This window comes from Pyxicephalus adspersus, chromosome 7 (assembly GCF_032062135.1).
Source record: "Pyxicephalus adspersus chromosome 7, UCB_Pads_2.0, whole genome shotgun sequence".
In the NCBI taxonomy this organism is placed as follows: Eukaryota; Metazoa; Chordata; class Amphibia; order Anura; family Pyxicephalidae; genus Pyxicephalus; species Pyxicephalus adspersus.
In genome coordinates, this window is record NC_092864.1 from 39570759 (window position 1) to 39589792 (window position 19034).

The 19034-nt window shown below is 39.4% G+C and overlaps 1 protein-coding gene across 1 annotated transcript in view; it reads left to right on the forward strand.

The window, feature by feature from the left end:
* Positions 1-502: 502 nt before the first annotated feature.
* FMNL2 (formin like 2) overlaps positions 503-19034 on the forward strand; it is a gene marked incomplete in the record, with an annotated part of 146064 nt that continues 127532 nt past the window's right edge. The window contains 1 exon segment of the mRNA XM_072418152.1: positions 503-919. Within this exon segment, the coding sequence (XP_072274253.1) occupies positions 803-919 (117 nt within the window).

Sequence of the window (19034 nt, forward strand, 5' to 3'; positions counted from 1 at the left end):
CCAGATCATAACACTGCCCCCACAGGCACCCCAGATCATAACACTGCCCCCACAGGCACCCCAGATCATAACACGACACCAACAGGGACACCCCATATCATAGCACTGATATCCAAGCACTCCAGATCATTCCATTGCATTCACAGACACCCCCGATTATAACACTGCCCCCTCTAAGCTTGGTGACTTTAATTTTAGCCAGGCAGTGTATGATTCCTGATTTATCATCCTAGCTGAGCTGGGGACAGTGCTCCTCTATTGTACAGACCCCAACCTGAGACCTGGTTGCATCCCATCCATTCCCTATCACTGGCACACATTTGGAGCTGTCAATCATCCTGTCCTCACCCCTAGCAGCATCAGCAGCAGCAAGCAGCATCAGCAGCAAGCAGCATCAGCTACCTTCACCTGACCGGAGACAGCTCTGCCTGGCTCACTAGAGGGAGCTTTTCCCTTGCCTTGGACAATAAAGGGAGTTTCCATGTTCAGGCTGGCTGCCCTGAGCCTCTTGTGCTCCTCTCACTGAGCAGCAGCAGCACCAGGCGGGGAGTGGTGAGCAAATTGTGCAACATGCAGATGCCATCCGTGTGTCCGAGCCCTTCTCTAGGAACCAAGCCGGGCTTTTTGTGGAGGGCACCCAGGGCAATGAAGGTGGCAGAGCAGGCAGTGTGCTAGAAGAAGGAAGGCTTGGATCTATTGTCGGGGGAGCTGATCCTGTGCTGGGGAGGGAGATCTCTCATACAGGGAGGTGGACTGATTTCTTCTGAAAAGGTGGAGGTGGCGTTTGCAAAGGCTCAACATCATGGGGAATGCAGGCAGCATGGATTCTAACCAAACTGATTTCAAGGCGCACAATATGCCTCTGAAGCTGCCCATGCCAGAGCCAGGTGAACTGGAGGAGCGATTTGCAGTGGTCCTGGTGAGTAGCGCTGCCTTTGGCCGTAGCCCTGTATGCCTATTGATGTGGTGCCATCTGAACAGCCCACCCCCTTCCCATAAGGTTACCCTGGCTGAGGCTCCTAGCAGCTATTGCAGTTCTCTTCAATGCAATACAAGAAAGCCTGCCTTGCAAAAAAAAAAAGCCCCATTGTCTGATGGTTTGCAAGGGGGTGGTTCAGCCAGGCACGTTTCCTTTACTAGATCCCTCTTTACTAGCTAGATCTGCTTTGTAGTGCAAGGATTGGCATGATGTCCCATGTGGAGATATTATACTGTAAAGTCAAGGCTTTGGCAAGCTAGGCACAAAAATGCATTTCATTAATATCTGATGGGTGTTACTTAGTGAAATAAAAGGCCATTAATTGCATTTTCTATTTGGGTGTTGTAAGGGCTTTTTGAGGGATTTGTGGAGGCTGCCATTGCCCATCCATTTCTAGTTGTATGGTAGTCACATTGACCAACTGGCTTCACTAAGGCTTGATTGAGTCTTTGGCTTGGAACAAGCATTACAATCTGGAAAGTCAGAGGAAAGTCAAGCATGCTCATTTGCATGGGTGTCTGTGAAGGTTCTGATGGATCCAGGTCATAGTATAGCTCTTCATGTCATGTCTAATAATTTCATGTCTTATGGAACCACTGCTATAATTATTATATTCACAGTACATTAGTGTGGTGGTCAGTAGCAAGAATTCCACTTACGCTGCTGGCCAATGGGAAGATTGTCACCTTTACAGATAGCCAAAAAGATCATTGGTGTCAGTTTACCTGACCCAAGAGGTCCAATTGTTCATAAGTCAGCTAGCAAACTCTGTATGAACCCTGGTATAGCTTGTGGTATAGTCATAGTAAAGCTAGTGGTAAGTAGCATCCAACTTCACTTGTTCTGTAATGTTGATGAGATTTGGACACTCAACCAAGTAGCTCACTCAACTCAAATCTGATGATCCTTTGGTTGTACTGGGAAAGATCTACACCAATACAGAACAATTTAGTTGTACCAAACCACTACTAGAAATGTATTTGTCCCAGCAATACAAAGTATCAAATTGTGAAGTTACATATGACAGCCAGGAAAGTAGTAATAATGGCAGCTTCGAGGTCTTTCCTGGGAAAGGTCCTCCTATTATAGGGAAATGTGGTTTGGGAAGTGGGGGGCAGTGGATTGCTGATTCAGGTGGAAATAAGCACCTGGTATGAGCTTTGGTAGGTGGGGTGGCGTCTGTCCATTGTGGTTTATGTAATATTAACTTTGAGCCTGTGCGGTCACACTTGATGTTTGCTCTCTGATCCAGATGATTGCTGTGAAGTGTTTGTAATTCTGGAGACAAGCATGAGATCCAGGATGAAGGAGCAGGTATACAGTGAATCAAGTACGCCATTGACAGCAGGGATTGTATTCTGTATGTGAGTGACAGACAGAGTCATTTCCATAGGGATTAAAGGAGCACTCCACTCTTGTGTATGCTGGACTCTAAACCTCAGTGAAATGAGTTAGTAAAGTCTGGAAATGGCATTCATCACCGGTGTTCTCTTACTACTGCTGCAGATCTTGTGCAGCAGTAGTAAGAGAACGTAAGGAATGAATGTGTCAAAAGAACTTCTGTTCAGATTTGGTTCAGGACTGGCTACAGATACATGCAGTTATCAGTGAGATGCTGAGCTGAAGTACGCATTCCTATCAACAGCAAAAATTTGAATCTAGAATGAAAACTTTTCTTCATTGGATAGAGTAAGAAAGGGTAAAATAATTGTTGTCTTAAATCTGTTTATCATTAGAAAGATTTTACCTTTCTTCCTGTCCTTTACAGGAAGTCAGAGAATATCTTCCCAATGTAAAATCATTCCCCTCTTGGATAGCTTTGATAGGGACTTAACATAACAAAAACTTAAAACTGTGGATTTTCCATCCTTGCTTATATTTCTCATAACATTGGGGAATCAGAAAACTTAGAACATGAATGTTAGAGTGAATCCCTATTGTATCCAAACTTTAAAAGATCCTTTCAAACACTTAAAAAAACTTTCAGATTTCCCTAGGGTTCTATGGAACTTGGTTGGGAAACACTGGCCCACTTACCTTCCCTTTTCCCATTAGAGTACAAAGCCCCATGTTACCCCCCCCCTAAAAAATAAAAATAGTGGATGTTTTCGGTGCTGACTACTAATTTCTGGGAAGTGATCACATGCTTCTCCATATCAATTATTAGTCTGGTGTTTTCCCAGGGCTTGGAAAGAAGAAGCAGAGGAGCGTGGTACAGGGAAGTATAAGTGTATCCAGGGGTCAACTTTCAGGAGCAACATTGCTTTTAGTGTTGAAATGAGACAGGGTCTCTTTAAAGGTTTCCTATTGGATACAATATAGACCACAAGAGCTTGTACTAACATAAAAATTAATTTTCTTAGCACGTGATGTCACTATCCAACAGCAGTATACCAGAGATGGACCCCAGGTCATACCTGAGATAATTCAGAGATGATGGCTTCCAGTGTGGCCTTCTCACACAGGTACCTTGCATGGTGACTTTGTGACACTTGGGTCATCTGTGGATGTATAATTATTATTTTATCACAACATTCAGCATAAACTGGCATATCTGAGTATTACTTTCAGTTTGATCCTGCATTTTTTATTACATAAGGGCTGTTGTGTGAAAATCAGGGCAGATAAAACAGGCGGTGCTTACAGCATTGCAAGATAACATATTTTATCAAACAGCCGTTTAAAGGTCTATTTTTTAAAGTGAACCTACCTTTGCCCTTCCAGAGAAAAGAGTGAGTACTGTTTAAGCCACAAGGCTTTTACCTAACCGCCATATGACAGCAATGGCAACCAATCACAAAGCCCCAGTAGTGTCACATGATGAGAAGTGGAGGGAGTCACATGCTGCATACTTGGCAGGAGCAACAGCAGGAGTATTTCCATGTTCTTCTGCTGGACAAAGCGCTGTCTCACTTTGTAAGACCCCAGCATTCTGATATCTGTATAAGGTAATGAGAGCATTCAGTATAAGAATGTATTTTTTATTTTACATTTTTTAATACATTTTCGTAACAAACTAATACAAACTTGAACATTGCCAGGGGTGCTTGAGCAGTTATCTTTAAGTTTTGTTTTTTTGGAAAGAGGATTTAAACAATGGATTGTTGTAAGGACCCCTGGCACTTATAGAGTCACATCAAAAAAAGATGAATTTTGTTTGTTATTGAAGGGTAATTGCTCATCCAGAAACAAAAACAATGTTAGACTGGAGATGGAAGCAGGGCAGCAGCACTTTTTGCACCGGCACAGAGCAGTGTTTGCATATTCTGGGCTGCATGGAGTAGGTGCAAGGTTTCCATCCTTCGGTGCATTGTAGGGGCAGGCAGCATTCCAAAGGGAAGGGACTGTGCAAGGCTGATGATTTGTTACCAAATAATAATCATACACAGACCCCACCATGGAGCAAATAAAACACTAAACTAAATAACTAAAACACTACAGCTGTCTCATCCAAGGTGGCCTGTTCCAAACACTCATGTTTATGGGAAAACTATCTTTCTGGGTGCATTCATTTTTATGCTCTGTCTATACTGAAGGCAATAGGTTAATTATGGCACCCCTGGCTGCTAACCCAACCTCAATGGGGTTGTTTCTCGACTGGGGTTACTCCAGAGGTTGCTAGGGGTTCCTTGAGCAATGACTAATTTGTGCCCAGGTTGGGAAACGCTGGACTAGATGATGCTGTATGTGCTCCAGCCAGGAAATAGGGTGGGCCCTGCCTGACTTGTGGTAGTTTCTATAATGTGGGAGACTCACATTGTGCAGTGAAATCAGAGTAAGTGTTTTCAGTGTAGGAGAAGAGCCGGTACAATTGTGCATGACTGGAGCAAGCTGAAGTTTTAAAGCCATAATACTAAAAAGAAAAAAAAAAGACTGGAAATCATTTCTTAAAAATAGGAAAGTAACTTAAAAGGAAGAATGAAAATGCAATACCCATAAATCACACATAACACATTTCATTTAAACAATATCAAATGTACAGGTTTGAACGTGCCAGTATAGTTAAAGCTTGGCAGCATATAATTTGCCCGCTAAAGCCCAAATATTTCTGAAAGTGCTTTAAAGTGAATCTGTAACCAATTTTTTGAAGCACTGACATTTTTTTTGTGATCTGTGTCCCCCGCTAGGGAGAAATTCACGTCTCCGTTTGTTCTGATGATCATTCTTAATGGGGGATTGTGATGGGAGATCCAAAATTTTAGAACTGTTATTAGAATAGGTGGTAACAGGAATTTTTACAGCAGGGCCACGTGTTTTGGTGACAACTGTCTGAGAAAAGATTATTCCTTGCTTTGTAGAGATTTTCCTTCTCTTGTTGTGGGATGGGAAAATATATATAACACAATGGAACTTTACAGTTGTTGGAATTGTTCCCTTCTCTATCCAGCAAAGAAACAATAATAACAATAGTTACAGATATATATATATATATATATATATATATATATATTGTTGATTTATTGCCTTCCATTACTTGCTGATCCTGCCAGTGAAGTCCATGTGATGCAGCTTCCTGTGATAGGGTGGCAACACTGCAGCCCTGCTCCAAAATGCAAATAATTCAGAATGAATTGCCCCCCTCATGTGCTTGCACCAAAGTGAGATAAAACTTATTTTAGGGGGTACAGCTATCAGCATTGTAGTTGCCTGTAGCTTTTCAATCAGCACCTGGTCCCACCCCTGTAAAACCCAGCCAGGAAGCAGTGGAATATGGTTGTCATCAATATTAAAGCGGATAAATATTGGATCTATAGGCAGGATCAATGATTAATAGAACTGTTATGGGGGGCACTTGGAAAAGCAAAAACTGCTTAGTCAATGACATAGAGCATTATATATGTCTCTTTAATATTTGTTCATCTAAGTTCATAAAAATGAGAAGCTTATTGTTTTCAGCAGTTAATTCTTCAGACAGGTCAAGTCTTTGGGGCCCCAAGTGAGCTGTTAAAATATTATAGTTATAAAACGGCAGTGATGTCCTATAACGCTGCAGACGTCTGGTGCTGGTTGTAGCTACCATTCTGTGTACATTTCACATGTTAATACATTCACTCTTAAGTTATTCGGGGAAGCAAACACCCTGTAAATGGCAGAGAATTCCTCAATGTCAAGTCAGCTCTCATTGCTCTAGTGACTTATTAACTCACCATTAAAAAAAAGTGTCACGGTTCACTAGACTTGTACTAAAATTATGAACAGGCAGCATCAGATGTTTTTTCTTCTCCTTAAAAAAATGTTTTAAAGACATTCTCTATATTTTTTAATAAAGATAAAATTGGTCACTGATTTTCTTACATTACCAGCAAGAGCTCGGTAACTATATGTAATAGTTCATTGACTTTCTTCTGTGAGTTTGAGCCATGCTGTGATCTGTAGTTTAGGCACCAAATACCTGGCCACAGGTTTCTCATGGACTTTATGAACCCAGTCTGTGTATAAAATGTGCCTTTGCAGGTGTGATATGTTGTATAAGTAGACATTAGTTATTGACCAATGTCAAGGCCCAAAAACAATATATACGCAAAGGTCTATACGTGCTTTGGATATGCTGCCCACAATGATCATTTGTGATTGTCTTCATTGTGTTCAGGTGTAAAATAACACAGCAGGACGTCTCACGCTCATCCTCCCCTCTCCATAAAACAAATCAGATTGCTTGGTAAAGAACTCATCTGCCTGTTTGTACAGTCATAGCCCCTAAACAGTTCCAAATGATCGTTTCAGGTGACAGTAATTGCAATTTTTACTAGGGGGGTTAGTTCCATATTGTTTCTGGGGCCACCTAAAGGTGTCCTATATAGGGTGCAGGTGGCACTTAGGGTCTTAAATTGATAAGATTTCAAAAGGGTTATTCTTTTGTCCTTTCCTTCCTATTTTTTAAGTTATGCAATTCGGCCTGTTTATAAATCTGTATAGAGGGCAATATTTACTTTTTCCATTCATTACTCTGCCCTAAAGGTGAACACCATGCAAATGGCTGAAATGCATCTTTGGGAGGTGTCAAAGGATATGTTTGTTGTTCATCCAGTTTTGAGATTTACACAGCTGTTCCACATAGCACATCTCTGTCTGGCAGGGAAGGAACCCTGATTTTGTTGCAGGTTTTATTCTTCCCCCAACCTGTAACTAGACAGTGAAAGAAGAATCAGAACTCTGGCAAACTCTTCTGTTATCAATATGTTCTTTTGTAGATAACGACACTTTAGCACAACTGTTTGGCTCCTTGTGCTGTCTCTTCCCCCGAGCCTGAGCTCTGCTGTACAGGATTGTAGGGATTACAAGAGACTGGCGCCAAGTCAGGTCCTGATTCGGCTTGCTTTTTAACAGTACATTTAATTGTGTAATATTGCCTTATATATATGTAATACATATATATCAGTGTTCTCCCCAGCCCCTTTTAGGTGGACGCACCACTGGGCACTTTTTTCTGCAACCACCCGGCTGTTTTTAGGTGGTTATCAATGAGTTGGGTCACAATACCAGGGCTGCCACCCACCTATATTTCTTGCCACCCGTCTTTAAAAGATTTCTGTATTGAGCACTGTATATGTAAAGGCGCAAAAATCCAGGTTGACAGCCACTTGTCCAGACTGATTTTTAAGTAATCACTGTCATGCTATTAACACAGTAGCTCAACTTTTCTCTTCTCACCCAGTTCTTGTGTTTGTTCAGATGTGGCTGGGGTCCCATTAGTAAAACCAATAACGCCTCATTCTAGTAGCATATACAGAGCTTGGCAAATTCGCATTCTGGATAATCACGTGCTGTGTGGTTCTGATTAACCAAGTGGGTTAGATCTTTCTACATTACTTTGTAGGCCTTTTCAGTTTTGGGATGGCTTTGTTATAGGGGAAAGAAGATGTTTTGGACCACCCAGAAGCAAAATGAGGAGGACAGGGGATTCCATTTCTGGGAAAATGACTTTCTGTTTCATAATGGGGTTAATTTTTTCAGCGTGGATCACATTTTTTTTTTTTTATTTCTTATGAAGATTTCATGTCAACCTTACCCAAAATTGATATTTTTAGTTATATGTGGTTACTGGTACATTGAATCACAGGCTGGTTTCTTTTTTGGTGGAATTTAGGGATACTGTATGTTCAAAATAATTACCTTTTGCACTGATAAAAGCACTGTAATGTAGAATAAATAAATGGGAAATTATGCTATGAGGGATTGGTACTGTGACCATGGCAGGTAGGTGGACATTGGTAGAAAATCTGTAACAAAAATTGGCATTGGCAGGAAACTGGCAGGGAAAAATGCCAATGTCCAATCCGCAAAAAAATGATTTGGATGATGTATCTGGCTTTGTGGGGTGTTAGGAATTTGGTAAGCATTCCTTTTTAATAGCACAGTTCACCCAGTACAGTATCAGTTTTGATACATCCTGAAGATTTAAACCATTTCACCTTCATTTCTCAAAACAACTTGTGACTAGTCAATGGGCAGCACCGCCTGGAAACCCAGGAGAGTCTTTCCATACAGTAACAACAGGAGTGCAAAAAGTTTGCAAATGTTGGGCCATGTTAGAGGCTGGAACAAAGAGAAGACGGGCATGGTGAATTGAGATTGCTGCACAAATAAAGAAGCCTTTATAGTCTTATTTGGCATTGGCAATAAATATGTGTAGTGCATACCAAGAACATTGTGTGAAACAACAACATAGGGGATACTTCCCTATGTTCTCTCTCCTTACCTTCCATACCACCATGATATAGAGGGATTTTAGATCCATGGACTAGAAATCACACATAAGATCAGAGACACATGCGCAATTTAATGCCTTGTGGAATAGGCTGCAATGCTTTGGATTCTGGATACAAGAAAATGAACCAAATGCATGTTGCCATGTGTATATGGACACTCGCATTGTGCGGTTAATCCAGTATTACCTTGATACATGAGAATACCTGTGTGGAATTACAATTCCTGTTATAGGGTAGTATGTGTGACAGCTATATTGTGCATGCAGTAAATACAGAATAGCCCTGGGGGTCTGGGTGGGCAAGTGTACTCTGATTATTTAATAGAGATTTTATGCTAGTAAAGCGTTATATTTGATATACCTGGTTGCAATATTGGTACCATTTAAATACAATTTATTGGTGTTTATCTTGAAGGCCATTTCCACTTTCCACAAGAAATACAGAAAACCTGTTTGTTGTGTTTGCCCATTTTGGAACACCACCAAACTTTTTTGGAATAACTGAATATATGGCACTTTGAAGGTGCTGGTGGCTTATATCTCATGTCCACCTTACAAAACCTGTTGAACCTGTTTACTTCACAGTAGAGTAGCTTCCCATTATTAGGTGAAATTAGAGATATTTGTTTGCTATGTTGGGTAGTTAAGTCAACTGAGTGGTATTTGAGTATTTGTACTTATTGTGCATGTGAAATATTGCAAGGTTTTGTGGCAGATGCCACTGGTTTCGGAGAATGTCTCTGTGTTGGCTGCCATTGTGCAGTAGTTTTTTTCTGTAGTCTTCACACTCTGCTGACAAGTCACTTGTAAGCTAATTTTCATGATTGCTTCAGCACTGCTAACCAGCTATTCTTCTATGTGTTAATCCCTTCTTTCAGGATGGAATGTCAACTAGAAGGGGAGGGGAACTTCATGTGGCACTGGAGGTGTGTGCTTCATTGAGTTGTCTTTCTACTGGTTGGGTAAAATTGGTAGTTAATACACCCTTACAAGTATCTGGTACAAAAAATAAATAAAAAACAGGACACTGAAAGGGGTAGACAGGTTCAGACTAATGACAAGTAATAGGTGCATTGTCTTTAGTTTAGAATTCATTATGTATTCCCATGAGACCCTTTGTGTCCCCCTCTGCCTGGAAGGCTGGCAGTAAAGGCTGGGCCTCCTGAATGTCAAAGAGGTTGACCTCTGTAGAATTACTGTGACGCTGCTACCAGGATGGTGACTTCACTAATAGTGGGGTTGAATGTATTTATTTCCTCTGGCCTAAAAGCAACATCAGGCCTATTTTATTGAAATCATTCCTACTTATATACACGTGTTTAAAGGCTGAGATTTGACAGAATGAGAGAAAAATAGTGATTATGTTGCTTGCAACAACTTGCCAGCTACATGATAGCCAGAGGTGCAGAGAAGAGACTCACTTGTACCAATGGCCTCACTCACTGGCTGAACCAATGAAATTCCACTCTGTTGCTGCTTTAATACTCTCAAATAAAATTCTACAATAATTGGCCAGTGAGGCAACAATGCAATATGAGCAGTCTAAAGCTCTTAAGGTTGTCACCATCTCTTGAAAAAAATAAACCTTGTTATCTAATCCTTACCTATAAATAGTGTTGGCTGCAAGTCCCATTTTTACTAGCCAGTTTTCTGAAATACTCAGATCACCTTATATACTCTACTGGGTAGGTAACATGTTGAATTTATTTTAAACCAGACTGACCAAGTCTTCCCCAAATTAAGCTATTCCTAAAAATTTTGGTAAGCTTCAGGGTCACTTAAAAATATTGGCAAATGCCACATGGCTGCATAATTACGTGAATGGTTATCCTCCATGTTCTAGCTATCAATGGACCTCCAAAATGTTCAAATCAGAAGCAACAACCAATTGGTTTCTGTCTTTCATACTTCTACTGAAGCAAAGATAAATTATATGGAAGCTTTAAGTATTAGGAGTGACACGAATGTTTTTCGTTAAACACTATCATTCAATAATATATTTGGTGCACTCGCCATGTATATTATAATTACCTACGTAGTAAAATTGGAAAGAGTTCTTTCAAATTAATGACTGCGGTAGCATCTTGTCCTGGTCTAACCTACTATACAAAAGAAAGAGCAGTAAAATTAGAACCTATTATTATATAAGGTGATGTATCTTTTAAAACATTGTAGTATCCTTAAATTAAATTAGTAAATTAGGTGTATCTATGTAAGTTCTCTTAAAGCAAAATTGGGATACCAAGTGACTGGATTACCAAGGAACTTTATACAATTTGATAATTTACTGTAGGAAACCTTTATCCTTTTTTGCAGAGAAAAGCCACAGCAGTTCATTGATTTTCGATAAAATTTCATTGTAGGGTCATAAATATTACAATTGTAAAATAAGTGGATGCTAATCCTAATTTAATAATAGAATTCATCAAGTTCACTTTCAAAGTGAATTTTCTCTTTGCAAAATTAATTTTGACTTGTGAATATGGTGATTTAGCGATTTAGCGAATTTACTAATCTGATCATGTGCAAGCAAAGCACATTTTTACTCTTTTTTTTGCAAATGATTTTAGTAGTGTTGGTTTACCAGCAGACTTTGAGGAATGAAAGTCACTTGTCGACATTGGTTACTCAAGTTTTGGATGCCATCCAACCTGTTGCCTCCTCCTGGTCCTCCAAACAGTGGCCTTCACCCGGTCTGCAGGGCATGGAGGCATATCCCCACAATGTATTATTCCCACATACATTGGCATCTTTGGTGTTGGGTGTCATTGGGTCTGACATACTGACTTTTTCTGTAAAGAATGGCTAGGAGAGGTTCCTGAATATGCATGATTCTAATAAAGCAGATCTTCCAAACTCGTCATTTGTCTTCCTTATTAAATACACACAGCAATATTCTTCTTTACTGTTACAAATAACAAATCTCAGAGGCCACTAGCCACCGAAGTTGACTGAGAAATACAAGAAAATCTAAAAGTAAATTTGTGCATGGGTCATTTGTGATTCTTATTGGTTATTGCTTCCTCCTCTACCTAGTACCATATTGCTGTTTTTTTATATGGAAGGTTCATGCTTGCTTTTACTCTGACTTTTTGAATCAAAGCTTGTAAATATGTGTTGGATTTCATATTGATCCATGTTTATACTATTTTTTATTATTGAACCTAAACTAACTTGCCCTTTTTACCTGACAAGGTTGCACCTTTGTTCATTTGGTACGGGGAGATGGCTATTGATTTGAGTTGTAGTTAACAGATCCTTTAATGGGGGCACCTGTTCTGGTAACAACTGTCTAAGGCCTTGGCTACCATATGCAGTGCAATGCTGTTCACTGTATACGATGTGCAAGAACACGAGATATTGCTTAGTGAACAATAGCCGATTTTTCCACTTATGTGTTGCTCTGCAGTGTGGTTTGTCAACACGCCACTGGACGCATTTCTGTCCATTTTTGGGACAGTGCCTTATTCAGTGTATTAAATGGGGTCAGCATTGCAATAGACACCCACACAGATGGCTGTACATTACACTATAACACACAGCAAAGCACTTTCCTATTGTGGGAATTAAGCCTGAGAGGGGATTTTTCCTCATTTTTGAGAGATTTCCTTTTGCTTTCTGTTGTGTTTCTGGGAGAAAAAAGTGTATAAACTAGTTCTGTGTGTGTTACTCATTTCCTTGCAAAGAGTCCAGTAGAAAGTCACACGCTTAATCCTAAATACAGCATTGAAAGCGATCATTGTTCCTGTGTTAAGCACCCACTTTGTTGAAAATGCTGTTTGTGTTGTGAATAGTTAGAGCTGCTCGTCATTGCAGAGGCACATTTACATGACTCTGTGTCCGTATTCTGTAGTTACCTGCTCCAGAAGTGTAATTATTTTATTGTTGAATAAACATGCCTGATGGACAATTAAAATGTGTTTGCTATTCAATACGATGGTGAAATGATTATGTAGAAGGAAATGTAGACAGCTCTGTGTTGACATTGCCAGAACTGCAAATCAGACCAGCATTGTGTTGGAGGCAAAGGACTGTGGTGGGTGTAGTGACGGCCTATAGCAAAGCAATATTTACTATTTTTTTATCTGATTACAAACAAACGTGCCATTGAAGTCTAATAATGGTGGGAAGAGCTGACTACACAATGATTGGTATATACCAAGTATGCTTGTTCCAGCTTAACTCTTTCCAAAATGTAGTGTATACCCATATCATATAGTGTGGCGAGTGGCGAGTAGGCTGCTGCTTGGCACCTCCCTTATCCTCTTTTTTTTTTTTCGTTTTTAGTTGCTAGGCAACCTACCGAGCCTCATCAGAATGGCAATTGTGCAAGACCGGCATTGCCTATCCTTTAGGAACAGGGTTGGTCCTCCTGACCAGCTTCTGGTTTCTATACCCGTAGGTGTTGTGGAGCCTGTGTGGAGTCTCCAAACCCACAACAACAAACCAGGAACTCCTGGATAAAGTATAGAAATATGATCCATACTAGGGGGCTTTACTTAGTGACCAGTGGCCAGTTAAAAAATGGAGTCAGCAGATGGAGCTGATGTGCTCATTTCTCAATTCCATTTGGTGGAAGCTGTCATCCTTTGTCATTTCTAAGATTTGTAACTCAATTTTAAAACTGGCAACATGCTAAGTGTTAATTAACACTATGCTGTTCAAAACTTTTTTTGAAAAAAAAAAACCCATGTGCACTGATGTGTGTATTTGCATGCTTTGCATTAGAGGAATCCATTTATTTGGTTTTGAAAGTTTAGCACATGGTATTGCATTGCTGCACATTGCACAGGGATAGTTTAGGTGTTATAAAGAATGAATGGCAGTGTAGCACACCAACGCATGTAAACACATAACAATGCTTTTCAATGTGACAAATATATATATATATATATATATATACACACACACATATATACCAACATATATACACACATACACATGCACAGGTATTAACACATAGCCATGGTTCCATTAATATTTTCCTGTATGTTGTATTATATACACATGTGTTGGAGCATGCAACTAGAAACTATTATAAAATGAATAGTCTGGCAGCTCTGCAGGTTCCTTGCTGCCAAGTGTATCTGGGCTTCACATACAGGGCTCTTGGCAGTGATGAGTTGCCCTGCGTTTCCTTTGTCTGTGAGCATGACGTGAATGAGACTGGGGCTGTACACAACACACTCAGCATTTCTGTGTCTCCGGAGGGCTGATGGGACAATCGTCTCACAATGACCGCTCACACAGCCCTTTCTGCTCACTTTCAGGCCTCATCTGCATGGGCTTGGTTTGTGAAAGGCTTTACACAGGGGTATACATGTCAATGAGCTTAAGCACAGCAAGAGACTGGGCTGCAGACATCAAAAAAAGGGAAAATTATACTAACCCTAGCTGCTGCTTTTATACACTTGATTTCTTTTTAGGTGTTTTGTTAAAGAGTACACGTGTTCTAAACTCATATTTTAAAAACGTACAGGTTAATAACCTTCCTGGAGGCCCAGAAATACAGAAATGTCTATTGTGCATATACCAGCTTTTAGAAAATACCCATTAAAGCATCACACTGTTGGCCTTCACTTGTATTGGTTAAGAGCTATACAAGGGGGGGTTGGATGCAGGCACAATGTATGACAGGTAATTGGGCTGCAGACTGCTAATTATCTGCTTTCCCATTGCAAGGTAAATGGTTAAAAACTGTTGAATGGTTGTAGTTGGTAAATTCAGCAGCTGTCATGTTAACACAATATGTAGTCAAAGTCTATGCTTGAAGTTGCTGCTACTGCTACCAAGTATGAAATATAGGCACCTAGAGGAGACACAACATGGCTCCCAATCACTTGTCTGCACATGTGTCACCTGCTACACGCATACGCTAGATAATTTTTACCCAAGATGAACGTTCATGAACATCTTGGGTAAAAATCTACTGTGTATACAGTGGTCCCTTGACGTTGTTTGTTGATCTGTCCTGGTGGATCATTAAAGGACTGAACAGGAATGACTGCTGTACTTTTTAATGGAAGAGGAGGCAGCAGGGTGCCTCCTGCTCTTCCTTTCCCCTTCCCTTTCCCATGGAACTGAACAACATTGTTTACAGTGCTTATTCATTCTACTTTCACTGTGAATGATTAGGAAAGATTGTTCCAGTAACATTTATTTAACATATGTACATATCTTTATCTAAAAGATGTTGTTGTGCCCTCCCAGGTCTTATCATGGATTACTGAATGCACTTATTTTGTGAAGATCCAAGAGTGGGAGTTTTGAGTATATAGGGAAGAAACCTAGGGCAGGGCTGACACCACTGGGCTGTGGGTTATTAGCTCAGTAAGTAAGTAAGTAAGTTCATTTCTGGCAGATCAAGATTTTGTTTTTGCTGTACCTGCAGCATCTTTATTGAAATAAAAACCATTCCTTGCCATAGCTTAATCCCAATCCTAAAGCAAACCAAAATCAAAAAGCTTTGTGAGCCAAGCTACATCATATTTCATATTTTCCTTAGGACCGTTAACAGCCAAAACCACAATAAAATGTACAGTGAACACACCACTGGTTTTATTAAAAAAAGAATCAGATTTGATGGTGAAATCTTTTTTCTTCTTTGAAGTATTTCAGTAACAGAATAACAGGTTTTCTTCCTATCTATCTTTAGTTTTTAGGACAACCAAACCCCTTATTTTTTCTACTCTATAAGGCAGTAATTATTAAAAGTAAAACCATATGCGCTTCCTTGATGCCTTGTATTTGAGTGGCGGTTTCTTTGAGAGATGATTAGGTGATGAATTACCCCTGATATTGGAAACTTTACAGGGAATTGTGTTTGCAAGTCATACATAGTCATTCAGAACCAGAGAAGAGTGAACCAGTCCCACACAGAGATAGATCCCTTGGCTGTGGTAGCAGCTGCCAAACTGGCAAATAAATTAGCCTGTGAACCTTGATGCCTTGTGGTCACTTTTGGGCTGATTTACCTAATTACTTTTTTACAGATATCTGTCTTCTGCCTGATCTCTATCTCCTCACAGGTTTGATATCTGACCTTTGCTATCTAGTTAATAGCTAGCACTGCCTATGTTAAATCTTAAGCCCAGCCAATTTTTTTTTTTTTTTTTTTTACTTTGAATAGAGCAGGGAATGGTTAATCCCCAGTTTGGTTGTGATTAGTGTCTGTGTTGCTGTTGAAGAAATATTACCCCCCCCCCCAATTTATTATTTTTCTTCACTTAAGTTTTCAATGACCGCGGACACCACTATGGGAAGTTTTTGAGGACACCTACAGCAAAAAATGTTTGATATAATTTTAAATGTATCCCAAACTATCCAAAATGAAAAGCGTTGTCACTATACATATCCATAGGTTACTATGTAGAACTCCCTTATCTTGTGGGCTTTGTTCTTTACTGCAACACAAACACATAGGGGTCTGATAATAAACACTGAATCTGATATTTGCCAAACATTATCTGACGGAGAATCATTCACTGCCATTGAAAATACATGAACATGGAAAATTATTTACCAAAGAATGTGTTCTGAATGTCAGATTCACTGTTTTATATATAAACCCCATAACGTGACAAAGTGACATTACAGCACAATGTTTTGGAGATTCCCTAAGACCTGAAAGTTATTTAAAGGGTGCCTCCATTATAAAAAGGTTGAGAAGGTCTGATTATAGTAGATCCATATGATCATGCAAAAGACATAAAACTGTAAGCTTCTCTAAGGAACAGTTAGTGACTGAATTATTCTAAAGTGCTGTGTAATATGTTAGCGCCAAATAAATTCATAATAATAACAGCAGATCACCGCAGGTGGCATTATTCTTTATACCAAGGTTATGAACAACAAGGATTTATCAAAGGATCATCTCCTCGATTACCCCATCCAAATACTGTACATATCAGTATATGGAGTCATAGTATTTCTATTTGCAACAAATTCTATGCTCAGTAATTACATATATGATTTATAGAGAGAATTTGGACTTTCCGAGTCTTTATTTTCATTCCAGGATTTTAGAGAAGCATGAGCAGTGTTTTATCCATCACTAAGCTCCCCACATTTATCTGCTTCAGGCACTGATTAAATGCCATGGATTTTTCACTGCTCCAAATTCAATAATTGTTCATTTTTGATATGTGCCTTAAAGGGAAGTATTCCTTTCACTGGTCTTTGCATTTTCAAAATATATTATAACTGAGGTCATTCCTGCTATATGACGATCCTGTCAACCTGTTTCCTGGGTTTACTGTGAATAAGAAAAAAAAATAGTCAGGAGTTTAGCATGAGGGTAACATGGACTGTAGTTATTGGTTGGGACCCTGTATAGGAAAATTGTGTTTTTGCCAATATTTCAGTTTGCACCCAACCCATTTCAATCCACTTTAAAACAGGCCTATCATCAGTTTTATTCAAATAAAACAAATGTCTAATAATGTATAAATGTTACTCTACATAATGCTAAAACCCTTACAAATGTGAATTGTATGGTACAGCTATCTTTCCTTACGTCATACATTGTTTTTATTTCTTCCTGTCCTTGCTATCAAGGTCTGTGTTGAGTTTTGTCAGTTCTTTTTTTTCTTTTTGCCACCAGAAATCTTTGTGTATACTCAGAACTGAGAGTCCAGATAAACATGGATTACCAAGATTACTGGAAACAGGATCCTATAATTGTTTGATCAGGCTAAGTAAGAGGTGGCAGTTATAGACTGAAAAAACATCACATGATGTATGCTTCAGCTTATGCTGTGGGATCCCTAATCAAAGAATAGAATTTCCAGCAAATTGGTGTAAAGATGGAATTTGTTACTTAACAATATCTGAAAAAAGAATATTATTGTGAATACAACTACAGAAAATATGTTAGGGTATGTATACTTATTGGTTGGGTATGCTCAAAAAACTGCCTTATTTTGGCGTAGAGTTGGCACTTGTGTTGAGTTGCGGTAAGGATGAGCTTCTTCACGCACCTGTGGTTGGGATGTAGCACTCTGCTGAATTTTCCCATTCAATTACAAATCTCCTCCATGGGCTGCCACCTTTTTTTGGAAACAAAATACCACCTCTGTTGACTGTTTAATAATAATATTGGCAACAAGTATAATTTTTACAAGCTAGGCCAATAAATTACCAGCCAGATGGCAACCCTATCCCCTCCTTACCTACACCTTGTGATCGGACAGTAAAAATTAGCTCATCTCTGTCACTGTTGTACTTTTCTCCTATCAGCATGGTTTCTTGCACTGCAGCATACATGATTGGCTACTTGTGCTGCTTTGCTGCTTCTCCCACTGTGTTTTGCACACTGTACAGTAGATAGCAATCAGCTAATACTAAGTCAATGTCAGGTATCTGCAAAAAAAACTTGTGTGATCAATTTTCAATAATCTTCCCAAACATTAATTGCAAATTGTTTAGGTTTGTTTATTAAAACCATTCTGATCGATCTGAATGGTTTTACTAAACAAACCAGTCTGATCGATCATAATATTTAAACCAAATAAAATGAATAAGGAGTGCAGTTAACAGAGCAGTTCGTGAACTAATATAAATGGCATAAAAATGAACATATATATATATATATCGCAATTGATGATACGATTCCATGAAGTTGATACCTAACACCTAAATCCTAATAATATCCTGTACAAGAACAGAATATTCTCCTTTTCACCCATCCCTACCATTTTGTACTCAAGGATTGACAATAAATTAGTGCACCATCTCAGTGATATTTTTGTCAGCAGAAACATTTAACCCCCCCCCCCCCCCCTTCATTCTTTTAACATTTCTCCGACCTTCCCTTTTCCTTTTTTGAGTTGTCAGCCCTGGCAATTGGTATAGAATCAAGGGAAAGGGGTTGGGGGTATTGCAGCCATTGAGAAACAAGCATGTCTGTACGATCAGGCCTGGTTGCCATGGCACTGCAATAAGATTTCATAGGAAACCACAGGCAGGGATTGTAGGCCTCGTGGGTGAAGGGCCTTGGATTTTCATATGTTGCACACAACCTGTACACATTCCTGGCTCAAAATGCTTCACAGGGTTAGAATTTTTCACATTGCTTCAGAAACATGATTCAACATAAATCATCAGTTATGGGTTGTTGTTAAAAAATGATGTCTTGTCAGAATATGGTGTTATCAACCATGATGCTAAAATGGAAACTATTGAAAAGGGGAGCTTTGGTTAGAAGAAAATCTATTTGATTTTTGACTCCCTAGGCTTTTTTTTATTATCCTGTTCAGTTCCGATTGCCACATTGAATATTCCTAATTGGTGCAGTAATTATTATTATTACCTTTTTTTTAATAAGGTGCCATTGTATTATACAGAGCT